General features: G+C 30.7%; 1 protein-coding gene across 1 annotated transcript; it reads left to right on the top strand.

Moving 5' to 3' along the window:
- Positions 1-18,154: 18,154 nt before the first annotated feature.
- On the top strand, positions 18,155-18,715 carry LOC106773791 (senescence associated gene 20). The gene has a single exon (XM_014660541.2). It carries the CDS (start codon positions 18,185-18,187, stop codon positions 18,683-18,685), a length of 501 nt encoding a protein of 166 aa, XP_014516027.1. The 5' UTR covers positions 18,155-18,184; the 3' UTR covers positions 18,686-18,715.
- The last annotated feature ends 745 nt before the right edge of the window (positions 18,716-19,460 follow it).

Raw genomic sequence — 19,460 nt, 5'->3', positions numbered from 1 at the left:
GTGTTAATCATTCCTCACAGTGGCCCCCCGTTGCCGCCCGCTCGGCTCCTGCTGCGGCTTCTGCTCCTCTCCCTTCGCCTCTCCGAATTCCTTCCCCGTTCGTCGTGCTCGCGCGGGTATCGCGGGCGGACGTCTCTACGTCCTCTGTCCGTCGACGTCCTTGGACTCCTTTCTCTCGGGGGCGGACGTCCAGCCGAGACTGTTTCGTTCTGGTGGTTTCTTATATATTGTTTCAAGTGTCCGGCCTGGATGAGCTCCTCTATTCGGTCCTTGAGCGTCATGCAGTCTTCAGTGTCATGGCCCATGTTCTGATGATACAGGCAGTGTTTACCGCTGTCGGCTCCCGGAGGAGTCGGACGTTTTTGCGGGGCACGCATAATCTGCGTGCTTAGAGCTTCTTGCAGTATCCGCGCCCGGGGAGCATTGAGAGGAGTGTACTGAGGGAAACGGGGGACCCGAGGGCCGTCTCGCCCTTTTGCACCAGTGGGCCGTTGCGATTGACCCGGTTTGCCCTCGCTTTTATCCTTCGCTTCCTGCATCTCCCTTCGATAGTTTTGTTTCATCTCCTCCACCCTGGCCTCGTCCGCCGCCCGCTGACGTAATTCTTCCAGTGTTTTAGGCGGATTTCGACAGACGCTCTCCTTAAAAGGTCCCGGCCTAAGGGCCGGCATCACATACTGCAGGGCCATCTCCACACTTAGCCCCCTAACCCGCCGGAGCGCTTTAGTGAATCGTTCCATAAAGGTTCGAAGGGCCTCCTCCTTCCCTTGTTTCATATTCATCAGGTCGACCAGAGTAGTATCTTGTGGCCGACATGCGGCGAATTGATCAGTAAACATGCCGCTTAGTCCCTTGAAGTTTTCTACCGAGCCGTTAGGTATGGAGTTGAACCACTCTAAAGCCTCGCCTTCGAGGGACAGTGAGAATGCCCGGCACCAGATGGCATCACTTCCCGTCCGGAAGGCCATGGCATTAGTAAACGACTTAACATGTGCGTCGGGATCACCAGTACCGTCGTACATCTTGAATTGCGGGGGAATGAACTGATCCGAGATACGGACGTCCATCACAGCTTGGACGAATGGCACCGGCACCGACGGCATCTCCGACTTAACCAATATTTGTAGGTACCTAGAAATATTTATATTTACTTTGTTCTTGTATTTTTATTTTTCCAAATTATTAATGTTACTATAAGGTAAAGATTTGATACATCAGGTATACGGAATAAAATGAATCTGTCAAGATACAAAAAGGAATTTTGACAACAGTTCAGTAGAGTTAAAGCGTAATTAATACAGTAACTGGTATTGATGAGTGGTTAATATTGACATTAATAACTATTAAAAAGTAAATTAATAAATCCAATTTTAAATCTTATAAATAAGGTTCAATTTCGAGAAAACTTTCAGAAAAAAATTCTTACTTTAGCATGTTGAAATGCCTTCTACAAACAAAAATGTAATACATGAATCATCTTCATCCCAATCCAACAGAAACACTTACAATTTTTCTTTTATTTTAGTCTTTCTAATATAATAATGATGTGGCGGTATATTTATATGACACGTGCACTACATTGATATGATCATTCTAGCCATAAATCTCCTAATCTTCAATTTATATAAATCTACACATTAAACTCATTTACATACAAATCTAGAGTACATAACTTCCAACCAAAAAAAGTTCATTAAAAAACTTCCCACCAAAAAAAGAAAAACTAAATTGAACCCTAAGCCTACTTGAACATATTACACGCCATTATAACTTTATAAGTACTAAATGCATCTCTTCCCGAAAATAAGATGATGAAATTCGAAAATCATGTGATGTGCACGTTCCCAGGTCACACTTGGCAGAATTTAACGTGGAAGAAGCAAGTGGATTTGATGAACACAGAGAGAGAAACACAAGTATATATTACATCAATCAAATCCTCATTAAATTTGTCATGGTTGGGTTGGTGTGGAGGCAATCCTAGGTCCCAAATATTTCTGCCAAACCTAACAATGTGATCTATATTAGCTTTCGATTAAATTAAAATAGCTAAAAGGACAATGATTCCGTGTATAGAGGCACCCATGCAATTAAAATCACCAGTTGGATCCAACTACGTGTAGAAAATTCTATAGTACATGGATTTTGGACATTCTCCAAGTCACATAAACGTTTCAATAATTGGAATATATGTGAAGCCCACAAAAATTTAATTCAGAGATCGATCGCAAGAACATTGCTTCTCAAAACTTGTGGATCAGAAACCATTCATTTTATTGTCTCTAGCCAACGCTTTTTGGGACTAATGCACAAATTATTTTTCCCATGCTAAGAATTCATAACAATATGGAAAATCTACTTTTGTCTCAGATGCATTAATAACGGCTTTTCTTCACCACAGCTTCACTATGAGCCTCTTAACTCGATATTGAGAGATATAAGTATACATGAAAATATTTATGAACTGAGACTTGTTTTACAAAAGAATTCAAAATATCTTTTTAAATAGGTTAACATGTTTGATGAAATAAAAGATTTTAATATTGAAGAGAACAATGAACCAATTCAAATTACAAGAAAATATTATAAGATATGTTAAAAGAAATTTAATATTAAATCATATTGTTTTGGATGCATTCTTATTTAAAGTATTCTAAGTTGTTTTCAAGATCGATAGACTCTTTAGTGATCTTTTATTATGTAAGTTATGTTGCACTTTTTTTATTCTTCTCATTCCAGTCATATGAGAGGATACCTTTCAAAAATATTTCGAGCTCAGGTAAGTAACACGAGTCATTATAATTTATTACTGACATCTTCCATCAAACATATTATAATGAGTTTACTGACCCATTAATTACTAATATTCCTATTAATTTTCAGTTAATAATTATTATTCTTATTAACTGTCTATTAATAATTATTCTTAATTGTTCATATTAGTTATCAATTAATGACTATTCCGGACTAATTGGTCATTTTCTCTCTAAATGGTGGACTGTCATATTTTTGTCTGGAATAGTTATACAATACACATATAAAACTAAAACTTTTATAATCAAAGATTATTCATAGAATGTTTTTCATGAAATAAATCATGACTTTTGTTTTTATAATAGGTTTTATTTATCAATATAATTTTATATGAATTTAATATGATTTATCGCATTATTCTTTATTTTTTTAATAAATTTTTTATATAATTAATAACAGTATTTAGTTAGAATATATATATATATATATATATATATATATATATATATATATATACTGTTTTTTTAAAAATTTAGATTGGAAATTATGTTAAACTTATTTTTAATCTTGACCGTGAATCTTAAAATTCCTTCTTCAAGCAGGATCTTAGCATAATTAAGCATTGGTTGGATGATTGGGAGGCTTTGGGTAGGAGAAGGGTCGCTTTCAATACAGGAAAACTTGATCATGCAACATTCTTAACTAAACCAATCTGACTGGTAGCTAGGGTTTTACATTCTAATACACACACATTCAGGCAACCAAGGCCTTCAACGTGTGACTATAATGTCAATTTTCCTTCTAACACAGAATTATGTTATCTATAATAAATGATTAAATATTTAGCATTAGAAATAGTTTTTGCAAAGCTTATTTGTATATATCAAATATAAAAGTTATTTGCTTTTTTAATCAAAGGTAATGCATGAAAATAGTTGTAGATATATATAAGTTGTTTCCAGTTCGCGTATTTTCTAAATAATCATTCTTTCATATTCTTCTAATTTATTTTCAGAGTTTAACAGTGATGTGCTAACAACTCAATCATATATTATATTTGGTATGACTTTTACGAAAACACAAAAAGGTATCATACGCAGTGGTTGTTAGATTAGATGTTTGTCTAAACTTACTTCATTATATAATATTCTTTTATTAAATTTCATTAAAATATGATTTTAAATAAATATGTTTAATGAAGTTTTGAATTGTTCATAAATGTATATATTTTCAATATTAAATTTTTTCTGAAAATGGTATATTTATAATTTTTATATTTTTTAATTGAATTATTTTTGTTTATTTTCTTTGTTAATTGGATAATGATTTGTCTTGTCATATTATTTTCTTATTTCTAGTTAAAAATAACTTTTAAATTTAACTTAATTTTATTAAATCAATTTATAAAAGTAATATTTATATACATTAAATTAGATAAATTCTATCTTATAACTTTAATATCATATTAGGAAATGAATTTTAACTCTAACTCCATCTTACAAATTAACTTATAAAATAAAATTTATTTACTTTTATTTTTATTTAACCTTGAGACTTCAATATCTTTATCTATTAATAAATGTGATATTTTATGATTAATGTAAAATAATACAATTAATATAAAACAACAACTTTTATATTTATCATGAAATCTAATGTTTTTTTTTAATTTGTGTAAATAAGATAATAGTACAAAATGATATCGATTAAGACATAATTGAATGATATAAAAATTTACTTGTAAAAATACTAATAAAAACTCAATTAAAAACACACAAACTTTCGAGTGACTTAGAAACTTAACCCATTATATATATATATATATATATATATATATATATATATATATATATATATATATATATATATATATATATATATATATNAAACTTAACCCATTATATATATATATATATATATATATATATATATATATATATATATATATATATATATATATATATATATATATATATATGTATGTATGTATGTATATATATTAGAAAATTGATTTTTTGTTCCGAACTTTTTTTTAGGTAAAATGACATTTATGTTGAGCTATACTCTAGCATTGATACTGAGTAATTAATATATATCATAAACCTAATTCTTCCTTTTAATGGGATTTTTACAGAACTCAAATTTTATACCTTGCTTAAGAAACCATTCGAGTATCGCTCGAGATAAATAACAAGCTGATAAGTAGCCTTTTATAATTTTTGTTTTTAATCTACTTTAATTATTAATTACTAAAATAAAATTGACTATACATAAACCACTTTACTTAAAATTTAATTGAAACAAAAAAATAGTTCAGTTTGTAAAATCAATTTTACAAGTACCCTTTTGAAATACATAAAAAGAATCATAAAATTACAGTTCTTCAATTGTTATGATTTAGAGAATAAAATAAAAAAAATAAAAATAAAAATAAAAAAAATAAAAAAAATAAAAAACAGAAGAAAGAAATGTCGACAGGGTTGATATAGGGGAGGCTGTGAAGTTGGTGGGCCATTGGTCGCTTTCCACTCGAGCGGCAATGACCTGTTAAGACTACTTCTCATGGGCTCACTCTGCTCCTCTCTCTTTCGTTACAACCTACAATGTGTTTTCCCTGGTCAAAATAAAAATAAAATAATTATGTATAACGCTTGCAAATATATATTCGTTAATAATATTGATTAATATATGCGATAGCTATTACTTCTTTAAACAAATAGTCTACAGCTTGAATTTTGGTGATATTATTTTTTGTATATGTTTTTATGGAACGTGGAATCTTATTAGAAGAGTTGTTGTGGAGAAGTGTGGAATCTTATTTTCTTGTAAAGTTATGGTTGTTTAAGAACGAGTTTAGTAGGTGATATGATCTATTTCTGCTTAACTTATCTAATATTTAAGTCATTAAGAATTATTATAATAATAATAATAACAATAATAATATAAGGTGGTTATCAAATTATCAAAAAGAATGGTATTATCAATGGTCGTAATCTGTCGGAAACTATCAAAATTTGTCAATAATGACCTATTATTGACAGATTAGCGATGATCATATATCTGTCAGTAAATCTTTTATTGGAAATAATTACCGATGACCTTTACCCTTCGGTAATTACCGACGGTCATATCCTTCAGTAATTACCGAAGACAAGAACTATTGATAATTAGTGAAGGACAAAGGTCGTCGGTCATTACCGAAGGGCACAAGCCGTCGGTAATTACCGAAGGGCCAGACCGTCGGTAATTACCGAAGGGCAAAGGCCGTCGGTAATTAGCAACGGGCAGAGGCCGTCGGTAATTACCGAAGGGCATAGATCATCTATAAAAACTAGACAGAATGAAGTTAAATTGGTATTTATTATCCAACTACACAAACCTGCATAACATGTTCACAACACATACAAACCTGCATAACATTTTCAAATCACATACATGCCTCCATATATGCATCCCAAAATCATCTAATCGTTGATGGAGTAAACAATATAACATCATTTGTATTGTTCAAATTTAAGAACTTGTATTTGTAAATTAAACATGAAACATAAAACATAAAACAAGATGTTCATTTAGATCAACAATGTATATATGTTTGAAAGACATAAGCAAATGTAATGCAGCAGAATCATAATGTTCTAACATCCAAATGTTCTAACAATTATGTTCAATAACAAAATAAGACTAATAATCTACTAGTCATCATCAAAATGATCTTCATCATCCTGCTACTCTGTAAATGATTGGACTGGTGTGAGTTGGACTGGTGTGGGATGGACTGATGTGGGCTGTTGAGGGACGGTGGGTGAAGGGGAGGGTAGTAGCTGGGTTGAAGGGATGGTGAACTGATCCTGTGAAGCTTCAGGCAACACTCTCATGATCAGGGCCTTAAAGTTTGTAAAATCCGCTCTCAAATCAGTGATTTCCTGGTCACGTTGCTCTAGTGGCCACGTGAGGCAGACAACGACCTCATCAGCAGTAGTGGTGGAAGAAGTTTGGTGCTTCAGAGTACCTCCTCTTACTATTGTGTACTTTGTAGCAAGCTGGCCTGCACTGTACAATAGTCCCTTTTTCTTCCCACCAACGACATCAACCAAACATTGTGTACTACGAATGTTGTTGTCTTCATTACTGTCAGCATCCGATGTAGGAGCTGACCGACGTTCAGATCTAACCTATGACTCGTAGAAAATTCTTCCTATTCAAATATTAAAAGCAATGTTAGGGAATGATACAGTAACATAAATAAAAATTATTAGTAGTAGCAGTGTTATTTGCTTAACAAGTCTTCCAAGACCTTTCATCAACAAATTTATTGGTTCCTTTCCTAACATGAGTCTGTGCAAAGATCTCATCAACATGGACTGTCTCGCCTAGAGCTTATGCCTGTAACATAATTTAGATTTAGAAGTGTACATGAAATAGAAAATACATAAGTTATATATGAAAAAGACAAAAAAGTAATGAAGGTTTACCATACGAATGGTATGCTCATGAACCGTGATCGAGCCACCAGTATGCAGGGTGCCACCCTTTTCAGAAGCTCTGTTCCTTTGGGCTGTAGTACACTTATTGCGAAACTCTACTAAATTCTAATGAGCGAGTAAAGAGTTCCAAATGTGCTCGCCCAGCCAGTAAGGTCGCTCCCCTACATTACGGGCATCCCTATACATCTCTGACAGTTGATGAGATGCTTTACTGTGGAAATTTCTTTGTATTTGAGTTTCATGTCCAGGTTTCCATTGCACCTTCATCTGTTATAATGAACAAAAGAAACATTGATTAATGAACATACTAAAATAAGAATGACAATAGTTTAATGGGTTGTTCACCTTAAAACATTGCTAGAATGACTCTCTATCTTGTGCAGGTATTGCTCCCAAAGTAGGCCATGGACTCAAATATTGTTGCTTAATTGATCATGTGATGGCCTGGAAAGCAACCCTGAATGGAACAAACCTGCATATAAAGAAATAAAAGTCAATCGCATTAAGGGAAACTTAAAACATCAAAATAATTAAAAAAGGGATTAAAGTCTTACCCTCGACCAAAAGGCTCAATCCATGGTCGATCATGGATAGGTGGGTGAACAGCATCACCAGCTAAATCTGGATCAGTGATAACGGTCTAAAAACCGTTATTTTCATACATAAAATTTACATCAAAACACACCCTTTATGACTTAGAGTTAGCTTGAAATCATGCAAAATGCTTAAGTTAGAGAGAAAGAGAGTCAAAGTGGGTTTTCTGGGTTTTAAGCTTGGTTTCCCTTGTTTTGACAGGATTTATCAGGAGTTTGATGAATGAATTGAAGGAAGAGAAGTGTTGAATGCAGAAAAAGGTGGAAGAATGAAGCAGAGATGAACCGCAGCCACCGGGCGGTGTGACCTTCAATGCATCAACTGCCACGCGCTTAAGGGGCATAACCAAGGGGTGAAGTCAAGTATCGCACTCACCACCGGGCGGCACTATTCACCGTCGGGCGGTGGACTCTTCGATGGCTTCTCTAGAGGATGCTCAAGCAGCAGGTTGGGGGTGGACCAAGTGTCGTGCCTACCGTCGGGCAGGGTAACCCACTGTTGGGCGGTGTACTTATGGGCCTGGGCTTATTTTTAGTTATTTTTTTGTGCTTTAAATAGAAGTACACGAACCAGAGCATGTATCTTTTGGTAGAAAGGACGAAGAAACAGGGTTTTCACACCTTGGAGGTGGATCTTGGATGCGAGAGCTCCAATATTACAAACCTAGCGTTATCTTTTATATTCTTTCCATTCAATTCATCTAGTTTCACATTACAAACCTAGGGTTCGAATTGTTTGGAGGTTTCAGATCTAATACCAATTTTGATATGAAGTTCAATGCTTGATTGGGAACGTTCCAATTAGATTTACAGGGCATTAGTTTAATGCACACTGGCAATTTTGACTCAATTGATCCTTCAAATACAGGTTGATTTGCCTTTGCCAATAAATTGTAAAACCTTTGAGTGGTTTCATTTGGAGACTCTTCATCGTGACTATTGTCTGCTTGTTGTTCAGCATGTCGACGAAGAGCATTGTCGACCATCTCTTGCATATAGGCAAATTGATCTATCTCAGATGTATGTACAACAGTATTTGAACCTGATGCAAGCTGCTTTTCATTTGTAGTGGAGGTGGAAGGAATTTCTTCACCATGAAATGTCCAAACCGTGTAATTAGGCATGAACCCTTTTTGGTATAGGTGAACTTTGACGACTTAATCTTTCAAAATCCTTGTACATTTGCAGTTGATACATGGGCATTAAATCCCTCCATCAAGAGCATAATATTGATATCATTGAGTCGTCTCCACAAACTCTTCAACTTCGATGACAAAAGCTTCCTTCAAACTTTTCCTTCAGCTATAACAACGGTCGTACATCCATCCATGGTGGTTGGGAAAATAAGTCATGTTCTATGACAAGCCAAACAAAGAAAAACTTAACCAAAACAACAACACTCCATGTGACATAAGTAATAAGTCTATTACTACTTAAGTCGAACATGGAAGACATTTTGAACACTATTGTGGTAGAAATATTTGTGGGAGACAACTTATCATTATAAGTGTTTATAGTAATTTTACCGTTCTCATGCTTATGAGAATGTCTGTAGGTACAACCATAGGATTTTAAATGACTATTTAACTTAATAAAGTTGTAGCCTAATAAATGAACATACAATATACATGAACATAAGATATATACACTAACATACAACATATTCAAGAACATACAGTTAACATTGATTATGATCAACAAGTCACACATGCACAACAAAAGCTTAGATATATAATACATACACCATCAATGTGGAATTAACAACATAATAATACTTTTGTACGTTCATTTCACTACTTTAGACTTGTTAGGATAATTGTTTGTTTTTGAGCAGTTTCCTAGCCTCATTTCACTATTTCAGACTTGTTAGTATAGTAACATTAGTTATTGTTTGTCTACTGTAGTTGAATTTCCACTTTCTCACCCTTTTAGTACACTTTTTAGGTTCTACATACTCAAACTTTGTGTTTTAGGTAATTCCATTTAGACATGTTTCCTAGCTTCATTTAAGTACATCAAACTTGTTAGGATATTCACACCAATATTCTTAGCCTACTTTAGGTGAATTGTTAATTTCACACCCTTTCAATACACTTTTTTAGGTTCTAACTACTCAAACTTTGAGTTCTAGGTGCTTGTTTTCTTTTTAGTAGTTTCCTAGCTTCATTTCACTACTTTAGACTTGTTAGGATATTAACTTTAGTTATTGTTAGTCTACTTTAGGTGAATTGTCAGTTTCTCACCCTTTTAGTAGACTTTCTTAGGTACTAAATACTCAATCTTTGATTTTGAGGTTGTTGTTTGGTTTTGAGTAGTTTCCTAGCTTCATTTCACTATTTTAGACTTGTTAGGATAGTAACATTAGTTATTGTTAGTTTACTTTAGGTGAATTGTCAATTTCTCACCCCTTGAGTATACTTTTTTAGGTTCTAACTACTCAAACTTTGAGATCTAGGTACTTGTTTGCTTTTTAGTAGTTTCCCAGCTTCATTTCACTTCTTTAAACTTGTTAGGATATTAAAATTAGTTATTGTTAGTCTACTTTAGGTGAATTTCCATTTTCTTACCCTTTTAGTACACTTTTTTAAGTTCTACACACTTTTCTACTTTCCTAAGATGTTAACATTACTTAAAATTAGTCTACTTTAGGTTAATTGGCAATTTCTCACCCTTTAAGTACACTTTTTTTGGGTTCTAACAACTCAACTAAGTTTTAGGTAATTCTTTGCTTTTGACTACTTTCCTAGCTTCATTTCACTACTTTAGACTTGTTAGGATGTTAACATTAGTTAAAATTAGTCTAGTTCAGGTGAATTTCCAATTTCTCACCCTTTAAGTACACTTTTTTTGGGTTATAACAACTCAAACTTTGAGTTTTAGGTAATTGAGCCATTTAGACATGTTTCCTAGCTTCATTTAAGTACATTAAACTTGTTAGGATATTCACACCACATAATCTTAGCCTACTTTGGGTGAATTGTCAATTTCTCACATTTTCAGTACACTTTTTTAGGTTCTAACTACTTAAACTTTAAGTTCTAGGTACTTGTTTGCTTTTGAGTAGTTTCCTAACTTCATTTCACTACTTTAGACTTGTTACAATATTAAAATTAGCTATTGTTAGTCCACTTTAGGTGAATTGTCAATTTCTTACCCTTTTAGTCATTTTTTTAGGTTTCAAGTAGCCAAACTTTGAGATTTAGCTACTTCATCTATTTTGATATGTTTTTAGCTTCATTTAAGAACGTTAAACTTGTTAGAATGTTTAGAATACACACTCTTAGGTTACTTTAGGTCATTTCTCATTTTCTCACATATTTAGTACACTTTTTTAGGTTTCTAGTACCCAAATTTTTGTTCCAATTTGACATCTTTCTTAACTTCATTTAAGTACTTTAAACGTGTTAAGATAACAAAATTACACATTCTTAGGTTAGTTTAGGTGAATTCCCATTTTCGCACCTATTTAGTACATATTCCCACTTTCTCTGTCAGCGCAACATTCATGCAAATTTGCAATACACAAACAATCAAAATCATCATTAGCCTTTCAACTGTTGTAGTATTCCTCTTTCTATTCCCATAAATGACCTCTACACAAATTTTACATTTAAAATTACCTGGAAAATTGTCTTTGATCCAAGAAATGGTTCAATCTTTTTCTAGTCACGGTCAAATCTATACATCAAGAACCCAAACAAACAAAATAAGTTGTCTTATTATAACAAATCAAAATTTAAACAAGACACAGTTAAATCAAAATGAAGAAATTGAAGTCAGATGTTTGGTTAAAATGTTAAAACCAAACTTTAGAAAAGGTGTAAGTTGTTCTTCATATTAGAACACACACAAAAAATGAGGTATTTCATGATCAGTACATTTCCCAGCTTAGAGGATCTATCAACTCACAAGTTTTAAATTAGTATAGGTACATGATCATCAATAAGTGGCGAAAAATACTAAGGAAGTTGACATTAATGTCTTTTATCCAAGAGTAAATGTTCTCATGCATTGTACAGATTGAACATCTTCATGCTTAACACATTTATCCTATTCTAGTGTAATTTTAGGTGCTCAATGGTCAAATTTTGATTATCATGGAATTTTTGAATTATCACCTCACTTTTATCTTTCTTTTATGTTTTAAAACTTGTCTAGATAGTTAGTTTACTGTTTTTGTTAGTACTTTAATACACTTTGCATTCTTAACACTTTGTATTCTAGGTACTACTTTTAGGTTATAGGTTGTCATAAGCAACTCATAAGCAATCAACAACCTCAACTTGCCCAAACACAAAAACTAATTGATCCAAACCTTTATAAGTTGGGCCAAAACATAAACAAAAACAACAACTCCAATTTAATCATTCAAATAATAATTCTTCATAATGCACATACTAGATAGATGTAATTCCATGACTCGTGGAGAGGTTACATGGTGGTTCCCTGTAGTGTTGTTTGTATGAACGGTCAGTTAATACGGAGGTTTATCCTGACGCTCTCAATAACCCTAATCTCAAGTAAAGATGGATCATTATGTGGTGGAGAGTAGCAGGAGGTACTAGTCTATGGTCACCGGTCAGGGATATAGATGTTGACGGACTAACCTTATGGACCTTGTGGATGACATAAGTTGGTGTTTGTATCTGGATTTGAATGGGTATTGTTGGAGGCCACTACAAGTACATGAACCACTGTAGCTCGACATTCATACTATATCTGGATGGTCAAGTCTAAGTTTGTGACATATTTAGGATGAATGTTTATTGTGTGTGGAACGTGATGTATGATAAAATTTTATTGTTTTATGATAAAATGTTTAATCACCAGTTTATCCTTGTTTTTATGTTGTCTGTCTTTGTATGTTATTTCTTTTTTGCGATGATCACCTAATGGTGTGAACTTAGAAAGTTGTCTTTTCAGTTATTCCAGCAAGAGATGAGGGCGAAGAAGATGAGTTGATAAATGAATCTATAAAAGTATATCTATTGCTTTTATTTTTCTTAGGTTATTTTTTATTTATATGACTCTTTTATTTTATATATATATATATATATATATATATATATATATATATATATATATATATATATATATATATATATATATATATATATATATATATATAATGTAATATTTTAGTAATTTTATATTATTAAAATAAAATGTTACAACCATAAATTATTATGGTTAACAAATAAATTACTTGATAAAACTTTCAAATTATTCATCATAAAAAATAATAATAAATAATAATAATAATAATAATAATAATAATAATAATAATAATAATAATAATAAAACTTGAATCAAATTTATGTAAAAAATTAAACAATCCACATTTTAAAATTTATTACATGTTACTTTAACATTCTCATTTTTACTCACATTTAGAATTTATTTTAACGCTCAAACCATTATATGTATATATTTTTCGGGCTATTTTAGATGTTTTCAATTTTAATAGTTCCTTACATTCTCAACCAAAATTCATTCAATGGTTTTGGGGATGAAGTTTCTATTCTTTCTTTTACCATTCATTTTCTCCCATGAAAAATGTTCTTTTAAATAATAGCAAACAATAAATGACTCATTATCAACACTATTGAATTCAGCTTTCACATTAATTAAACTTATTTAATCTAGGACTAAACTTTGATTCGAAATAAAAATTTATTTTTATCCTAAATTTTGATATAATTTAGTTTTTAAACTTTAAAAATCAGTAAATAATATCTTTTTAATCCAATTGTACTAATTTTTTTTTACCATGTGAGATATATTTTAAAAGGTTGTTTGAATTGTCTACATCATTTTCATACCTTCATCTCAAACATTAATCTCAAACATTAATCTGAGACACCATTTAATTAAATTTTTAAAAAATATAACGTAATTAAATTAAAAAAAATTATACTCATTCATTAAAATTCAAAAGTAAAACTATACTAAAATTTAGAAAAAAATAAATAAGTTTAAATTTCACGTTAAAATATAGAGATTAAAACCATATATTACCATTTAATCAAATGTTTCATTTAGAAAAAAAATTGTATATAATGAAACATTGAAAACACTACACCGAAATAAGAGACTTAAAAAGCCATTTTATACTAGTGTGTTCATCTACCATTGCTACTTTCTCAGGTCATCCTCCCTCACGAACACGACAAAATTCAGAAATGTGAATTGGGACCAGCTGAAAAATCTGGAATTTGGCCAACATATTTATAGTAATTAAGAACCACCAATATTATAATTATAATGACAATGACCTTGGTTTGTTTTCAAGTCAAAGAACCACGCACCTTATGCTCAAGCTGTCTTCTTAGGTTAGAGTTTACAATCTACTAAGCAAACTTATTTACTCTTTATTCACTTTCATAAAATGTAATATGTAACATCTCAGGGAGAAAATCAATGACTAAATAAATTAATAATGATAACCAAAATAGCAATTGAACTATTTCATCAATTTAGATTCTTTTTTTATTTTTTTATATTATTGTTGAGTCGTCAAAATACATTAATAAATACTAATTTTGATATTTTAAAATATATTAAAAACCATTTTAATATACCAATATCTATACATTTTGAAAGTTCAACTAAAGAAATAACACTAAAAAATTAATAAAAATTTTAAACTCTATTTGATAAACCTAACAAAATATCAGGATATATATCTACACAACGCATAAACAAACGGACAATGATATTTTGACAACTTTTTTTTAACAACTTTTTGACAACAGGACATGTGTCATCATTTTATTGGTCTGTTTGAATTTATCTTTAAAAAAATATTTGAAACGGACCAATCATAGACTGTTACGTATGCGTTGTCAAAAAGTTGTCAAAAAAGAGTTGTTAAAGAGACTTTTTCCTAAACAAAATATCTATGAGAAGTAAGTATATATTTTTTTTTCTTTAATCTATTAAGTAAGAGATTAAAAGATAACGAAACATTAGATAATCATTCATTTAATAGAATTCCAATACAACTAAAGAATCATATATCATAGAGAGAATTAGTTAAATTTATTCATTTTATCAAATCTATAAAATGAGAAAGAGTAATCTATTATAAGAAAATACATATACTCTCTCCTTAATATACATTATAGTAATTATAGTAATGTAACTTTAAGATTCTATTTTAATTTTCTATATCATATACAATTATAAAAAAAAAAAGATTGCATTCAAACAAAATACATCTTTATCAAAAGTTTTCTTACATAAAAGTTATTTTGAGTGTGAAGTCGAATTATTTTAAAATCTTAACTTAGGTCTAATCATCTCTAATTATAATTTACCTTAATTATTATATGAAAACCTATATATTTATAGAATGTAATCGATAATTTCTTATCTTGATCGTTCGACTTTGTATGCTTATATGATATTATTATCGTCTCTAGCATTTGTTGATCGTTCGGCCTATCTATGAAGTGTTAAAGATGGCCGTTCGGATCCTAAAGAACAAAAATAAAGTGAAATTGTTATAGTTATTTTTGTCATATTTTATTTATCTTAGCTCGATTCTAACCCCAAAAGTTAAAATTTAATATCTCGAATATTCAGTCCAAAATGGCAAAAGGTTGAAGTATGAGTTTCAAGAATTTAAAAGTTAAGATGGATACAAATTGGGGTCGAGAAAAGACGTGGTTTTGGAGTCAAAATAGACAAAAGGAAATTAATTAAACTTCTACCAATAATCATTAACACGTTTCTTTTCCTTTGGTTCCTGGAATACTAGAATATACTGTCCTTCATTCGTGGAATACTAACGAATTTCTGTTTTTTTATATCTTGGCTTTTTGTCTTTAACTTTTAAGTTGAATGACTGTTTGAGTATTGGAAAAACTTTAGATATAATTCATATTTTGGATGCAATTAAAATTGAAATTTTACTCAATAAAGTTTACATTAAAAATAACACAATTCTGATATTAAAACTATTAAAATAAGATTGTTCCTCGTTAGTAAATTCAGACGTTGATTAATGTCTACCTTTAAGAATTAATAATCAAATTATGGAATTGTCCGTTTTAATAGCAGTAATTTTTTTTTATTATGATTTTGTGTTTAAAGGGTTTTGTTGAATTGAAAATATATTTACAAACCGTGAGTAAATTTTTCTTAACGTAACACTGTTAACTTATTAATTGATAAATTTGACATAAGAAAAACTTATTAAATCATTTATTATAAAACAATTTTCCTATTTGTTGATACAAAAGTAATTAACCTCGTTTAAAACATGATTCTTATGGATTAATTTTGTCCTTCTTTTGCCTCAGAATTAAGGGTTTAAAATGAATAATTTGGTTAGTATAATTTGGTTCTCTATATTGAGTTAAAAATAAGTTAATTTAATATGATTTATTTTTTATTAACCAATAATGTTATAATCCAACTCAACTTCCTATGAGTTATTGGTTAGATATGTTGATTCACTCACTTAAGTATGTTTTACTTTCTCAATTTATTCTACGTATGTATCGTAGCATAATTAAAATATGTTGATTTGAACCATTTATTTGTAGTAGTAAAATTAATGTGTTCACACCTTTTACTAATATTAACCATAATTAGTAAGTAATATTATAAACATAGTAGATGTAAACCACAATATTAACTTATATAATTGAACAAATAAATAAATTGAATATTCAAATTATTTAAATACTATTTAACAACATTATTCTAATATTAAGAAAAACTAAAAATTAAACTCATATACTAAAAGTAATACACAATTAAAAAAAGTAGAATATTAGCGAATCATTTGATTTTTCGTTTGATTCAATAGGAATCGAGGATTAAAATAGAAAAAAATAAATAAAACACGTCACTGTTCAAGTTATCTAAATATCAATGCAAAATTTTATTTTTTTTATCGTTTCATAACTGAGACAAAAAATCTATTTTTATTTTATTTTATTTTAGTTGTATATATTTCGGTAATTGTAGAACCGTTGTCTATAAACAATAAAAATCGCTCTCCCTTATTCTTATTACACTAGTAAGATGAATTCATGATGAAGTTACTTAAATGATGGATTAAATAAATTGATTGAATTTTACCTATATTTAAATAGAAATACTTCTTATTCATGATTTTGAATACTTTTAACATATAATGTTAAACTACTCCATAAAAGAGAAATCCAAGTTTATTTGTCGTTTGATTGAACTTGGGATACTTTCCTAAGAAAATTGGCGGTGCTGAACAAAACGATATAAAAACCTGGAAATAAAATTCCAACAGCATGAATCTAACATAGTACTTTTAGATTAATCCTAAAATATTCAAAGGTTTTCCCGAAGAAAATAACGAGGGTAAATTAGTCATTCTAGAAATACACCCTATAATTGCTTTGGCTCCATCGTACACCTACGCATCGATATCTCCACATAATAACGTCATAGCCTAATGCCTTACAATAATTGTTATATGTAAACTTTCATCTGACAAAATTTGACACTTCACACGTGCAGCATTAAATGCAATTCCACGACAAAATCCTCACCATCCACTTCAACACTCCTTAAATAATCAATCGCCACCGTCGCATTTTGGTTTCTATTTTTCATATATTTTCATATATTAAATATGAAAAGATGCATAAATAAAATTAAAATATATTTTAATCAAGTAAAAAGCATTTTTTACTAAGAATTGTGAATTTAGGATGACAAAAGTAGACAGCCGGTATGCTAAATCATATTTTAAATATGTAATAATATTGTATTTTAAATCATCAAAATTTATAAATTAAGTTCTAATTATCAATTATATTACACTAATTTAATATATAAATTTAAAAATTATTTCAATTTAATTAATTAATAATACTAATTAATTAATTAATTAAAAGCATAAAAAATTTATATAATTAAATATATTTATATATAAATACATATTAACAAATTCTAAAAGTAAAAAATAAAAATAATTAACGGATCAATTTAAACTCTCATTACCATTACGCAAAGAATTTTTTTTTGATATCTTTAACTTTTTTATATTTATTTGATATTATTTTTTTTTTTTTACTTTTTACTCTTTTTTTTTAAAAAAATATAATATTTATACTTTTATAACTATTTTATTTTTCTATTTTATATGAAATGATTGAATGAAAAATGTATCATGATAATATATGTAAATTATGTATATAAAATTGAATTAAGGAAGAAATTAATATTATGTCCTTAAACTATAAGGTGATAATAATTAGACATTCATGTCCCTGTGTAAGGCTATAAATATGTGACTATCCATGAGCCACATTCCCATGCACAAAACAAAAGCAGGCGAGTCTGGAATTAACCCAGAAAATGAAGCACATAGCAAACTCCATTGAAATCTCAGAGATGGAAGCTGAGAGGAACGAGAAGGAGGAAATGGAGAACAAGGAAACAGTGGAAAGACTCTACAAGGCACTGTTAGGACAAGGACAAATGGACACAGTGGCAAAGATGCTAGCAAGTGACCTTGAGTGGTGGTTCCATGGCCCCCCACAGTGCCAACACATGATGAGGATTCTCACGGGGGAAACCGCCCTCAACAATGGCTTCCGTTTCGAGCCCAGAAGCCTCACCGCCATCGGCGACTGCGTCATCGCCGAAGGCTGGGAAGGAAAGGCCTACTGGGTCCACGTTTGGACCCTCAAGAACGGCCTCATCACACAGTTCAGAGAGTATTTCAACACATGGCTTGTTGTCAGAGACTTGAGGTCTCAAACATGGCAGAATAAGCTTCAAAACATCACATTGTGGCAAAGCCAACCCCGTGATCTCTATCGCCGATCCTTGCCGGGACTTGTCTTAGCCATTTAGCTATAACATAAACAAATGCTACCAACATACTCCTATACCAGAGGAAATTTACTGTATAAACTTAATCTTCACGTGTGCATAATTCAGATCAATCTCTACGTGACTTTTGTTGATATTGATCAGAACTATGGAGATGTGATAGTGACAGACTATACAATGAATTTTCCGTAAGGTGAAATTTATTTGAGGTTCGTTAGTTTTATTTAATTAGTTTAGTGAAACCTTCATGGATTTGATCAATAATGGAAAGTGTGTTGAAAAGGGTATGTTGCTGGTTCTGTGGTATAGCTCTAAGTGTTGGTGAAAGTTCAGGAATGTGAAGTTGTGAGCTAGCTTGGGGTATAATCTTTGTAGGGTTGTGAACTTGTGGTCAACTCGACCACATTGAGTTTTCGTACATATTTGTACTGATTAATTGTTCAATAAAATGACAGTGAAGTTGAAACTGTAAGTATATGAGCCAGACACATGGCTATGTATATAGCTTCCTATTAGTGGAATTACTTTTGAGCTTGAAAGACCCCTAGATCAGAAATCTACAATAAGATAAGCAGTGCATTGATGTAGGTATGTTACTTCAATTGGAATTGCTTTGAAACTTGGAAGACAAACTCAAAGTGGAAATGATCAAAAAGTGAAACAGAAGTTTTAATTGTAATGCAGTTAGCATACTGAGATTGGAAAGGCTTTTTGGGGGGATCAAAGTTCAGAGTGGGAAAGCATTTTATGAGGAATTTGGTAATTATATGATCATGAAAATAGTAGTTCTATAAAG

The sequence above is a fragment of the Vigna radiata genome, chromosome 9 (assembly GCF_000741045.1).
Source record: "Vigna radiata var. radiata cultivar VC1973A chromosome 9, Vradiata_ver6, whole genome shotgun sequence".
NCBI classification, from domain to species: Eukaryota; Viridiplantae; Streptophyta; class Magnoliopsida; order Fabales; family Fabaceae; genus Vigna; species Vigna radiata.
This window is presented reverse-complemented; position numbering and strand designations above follow the sequence as displayed.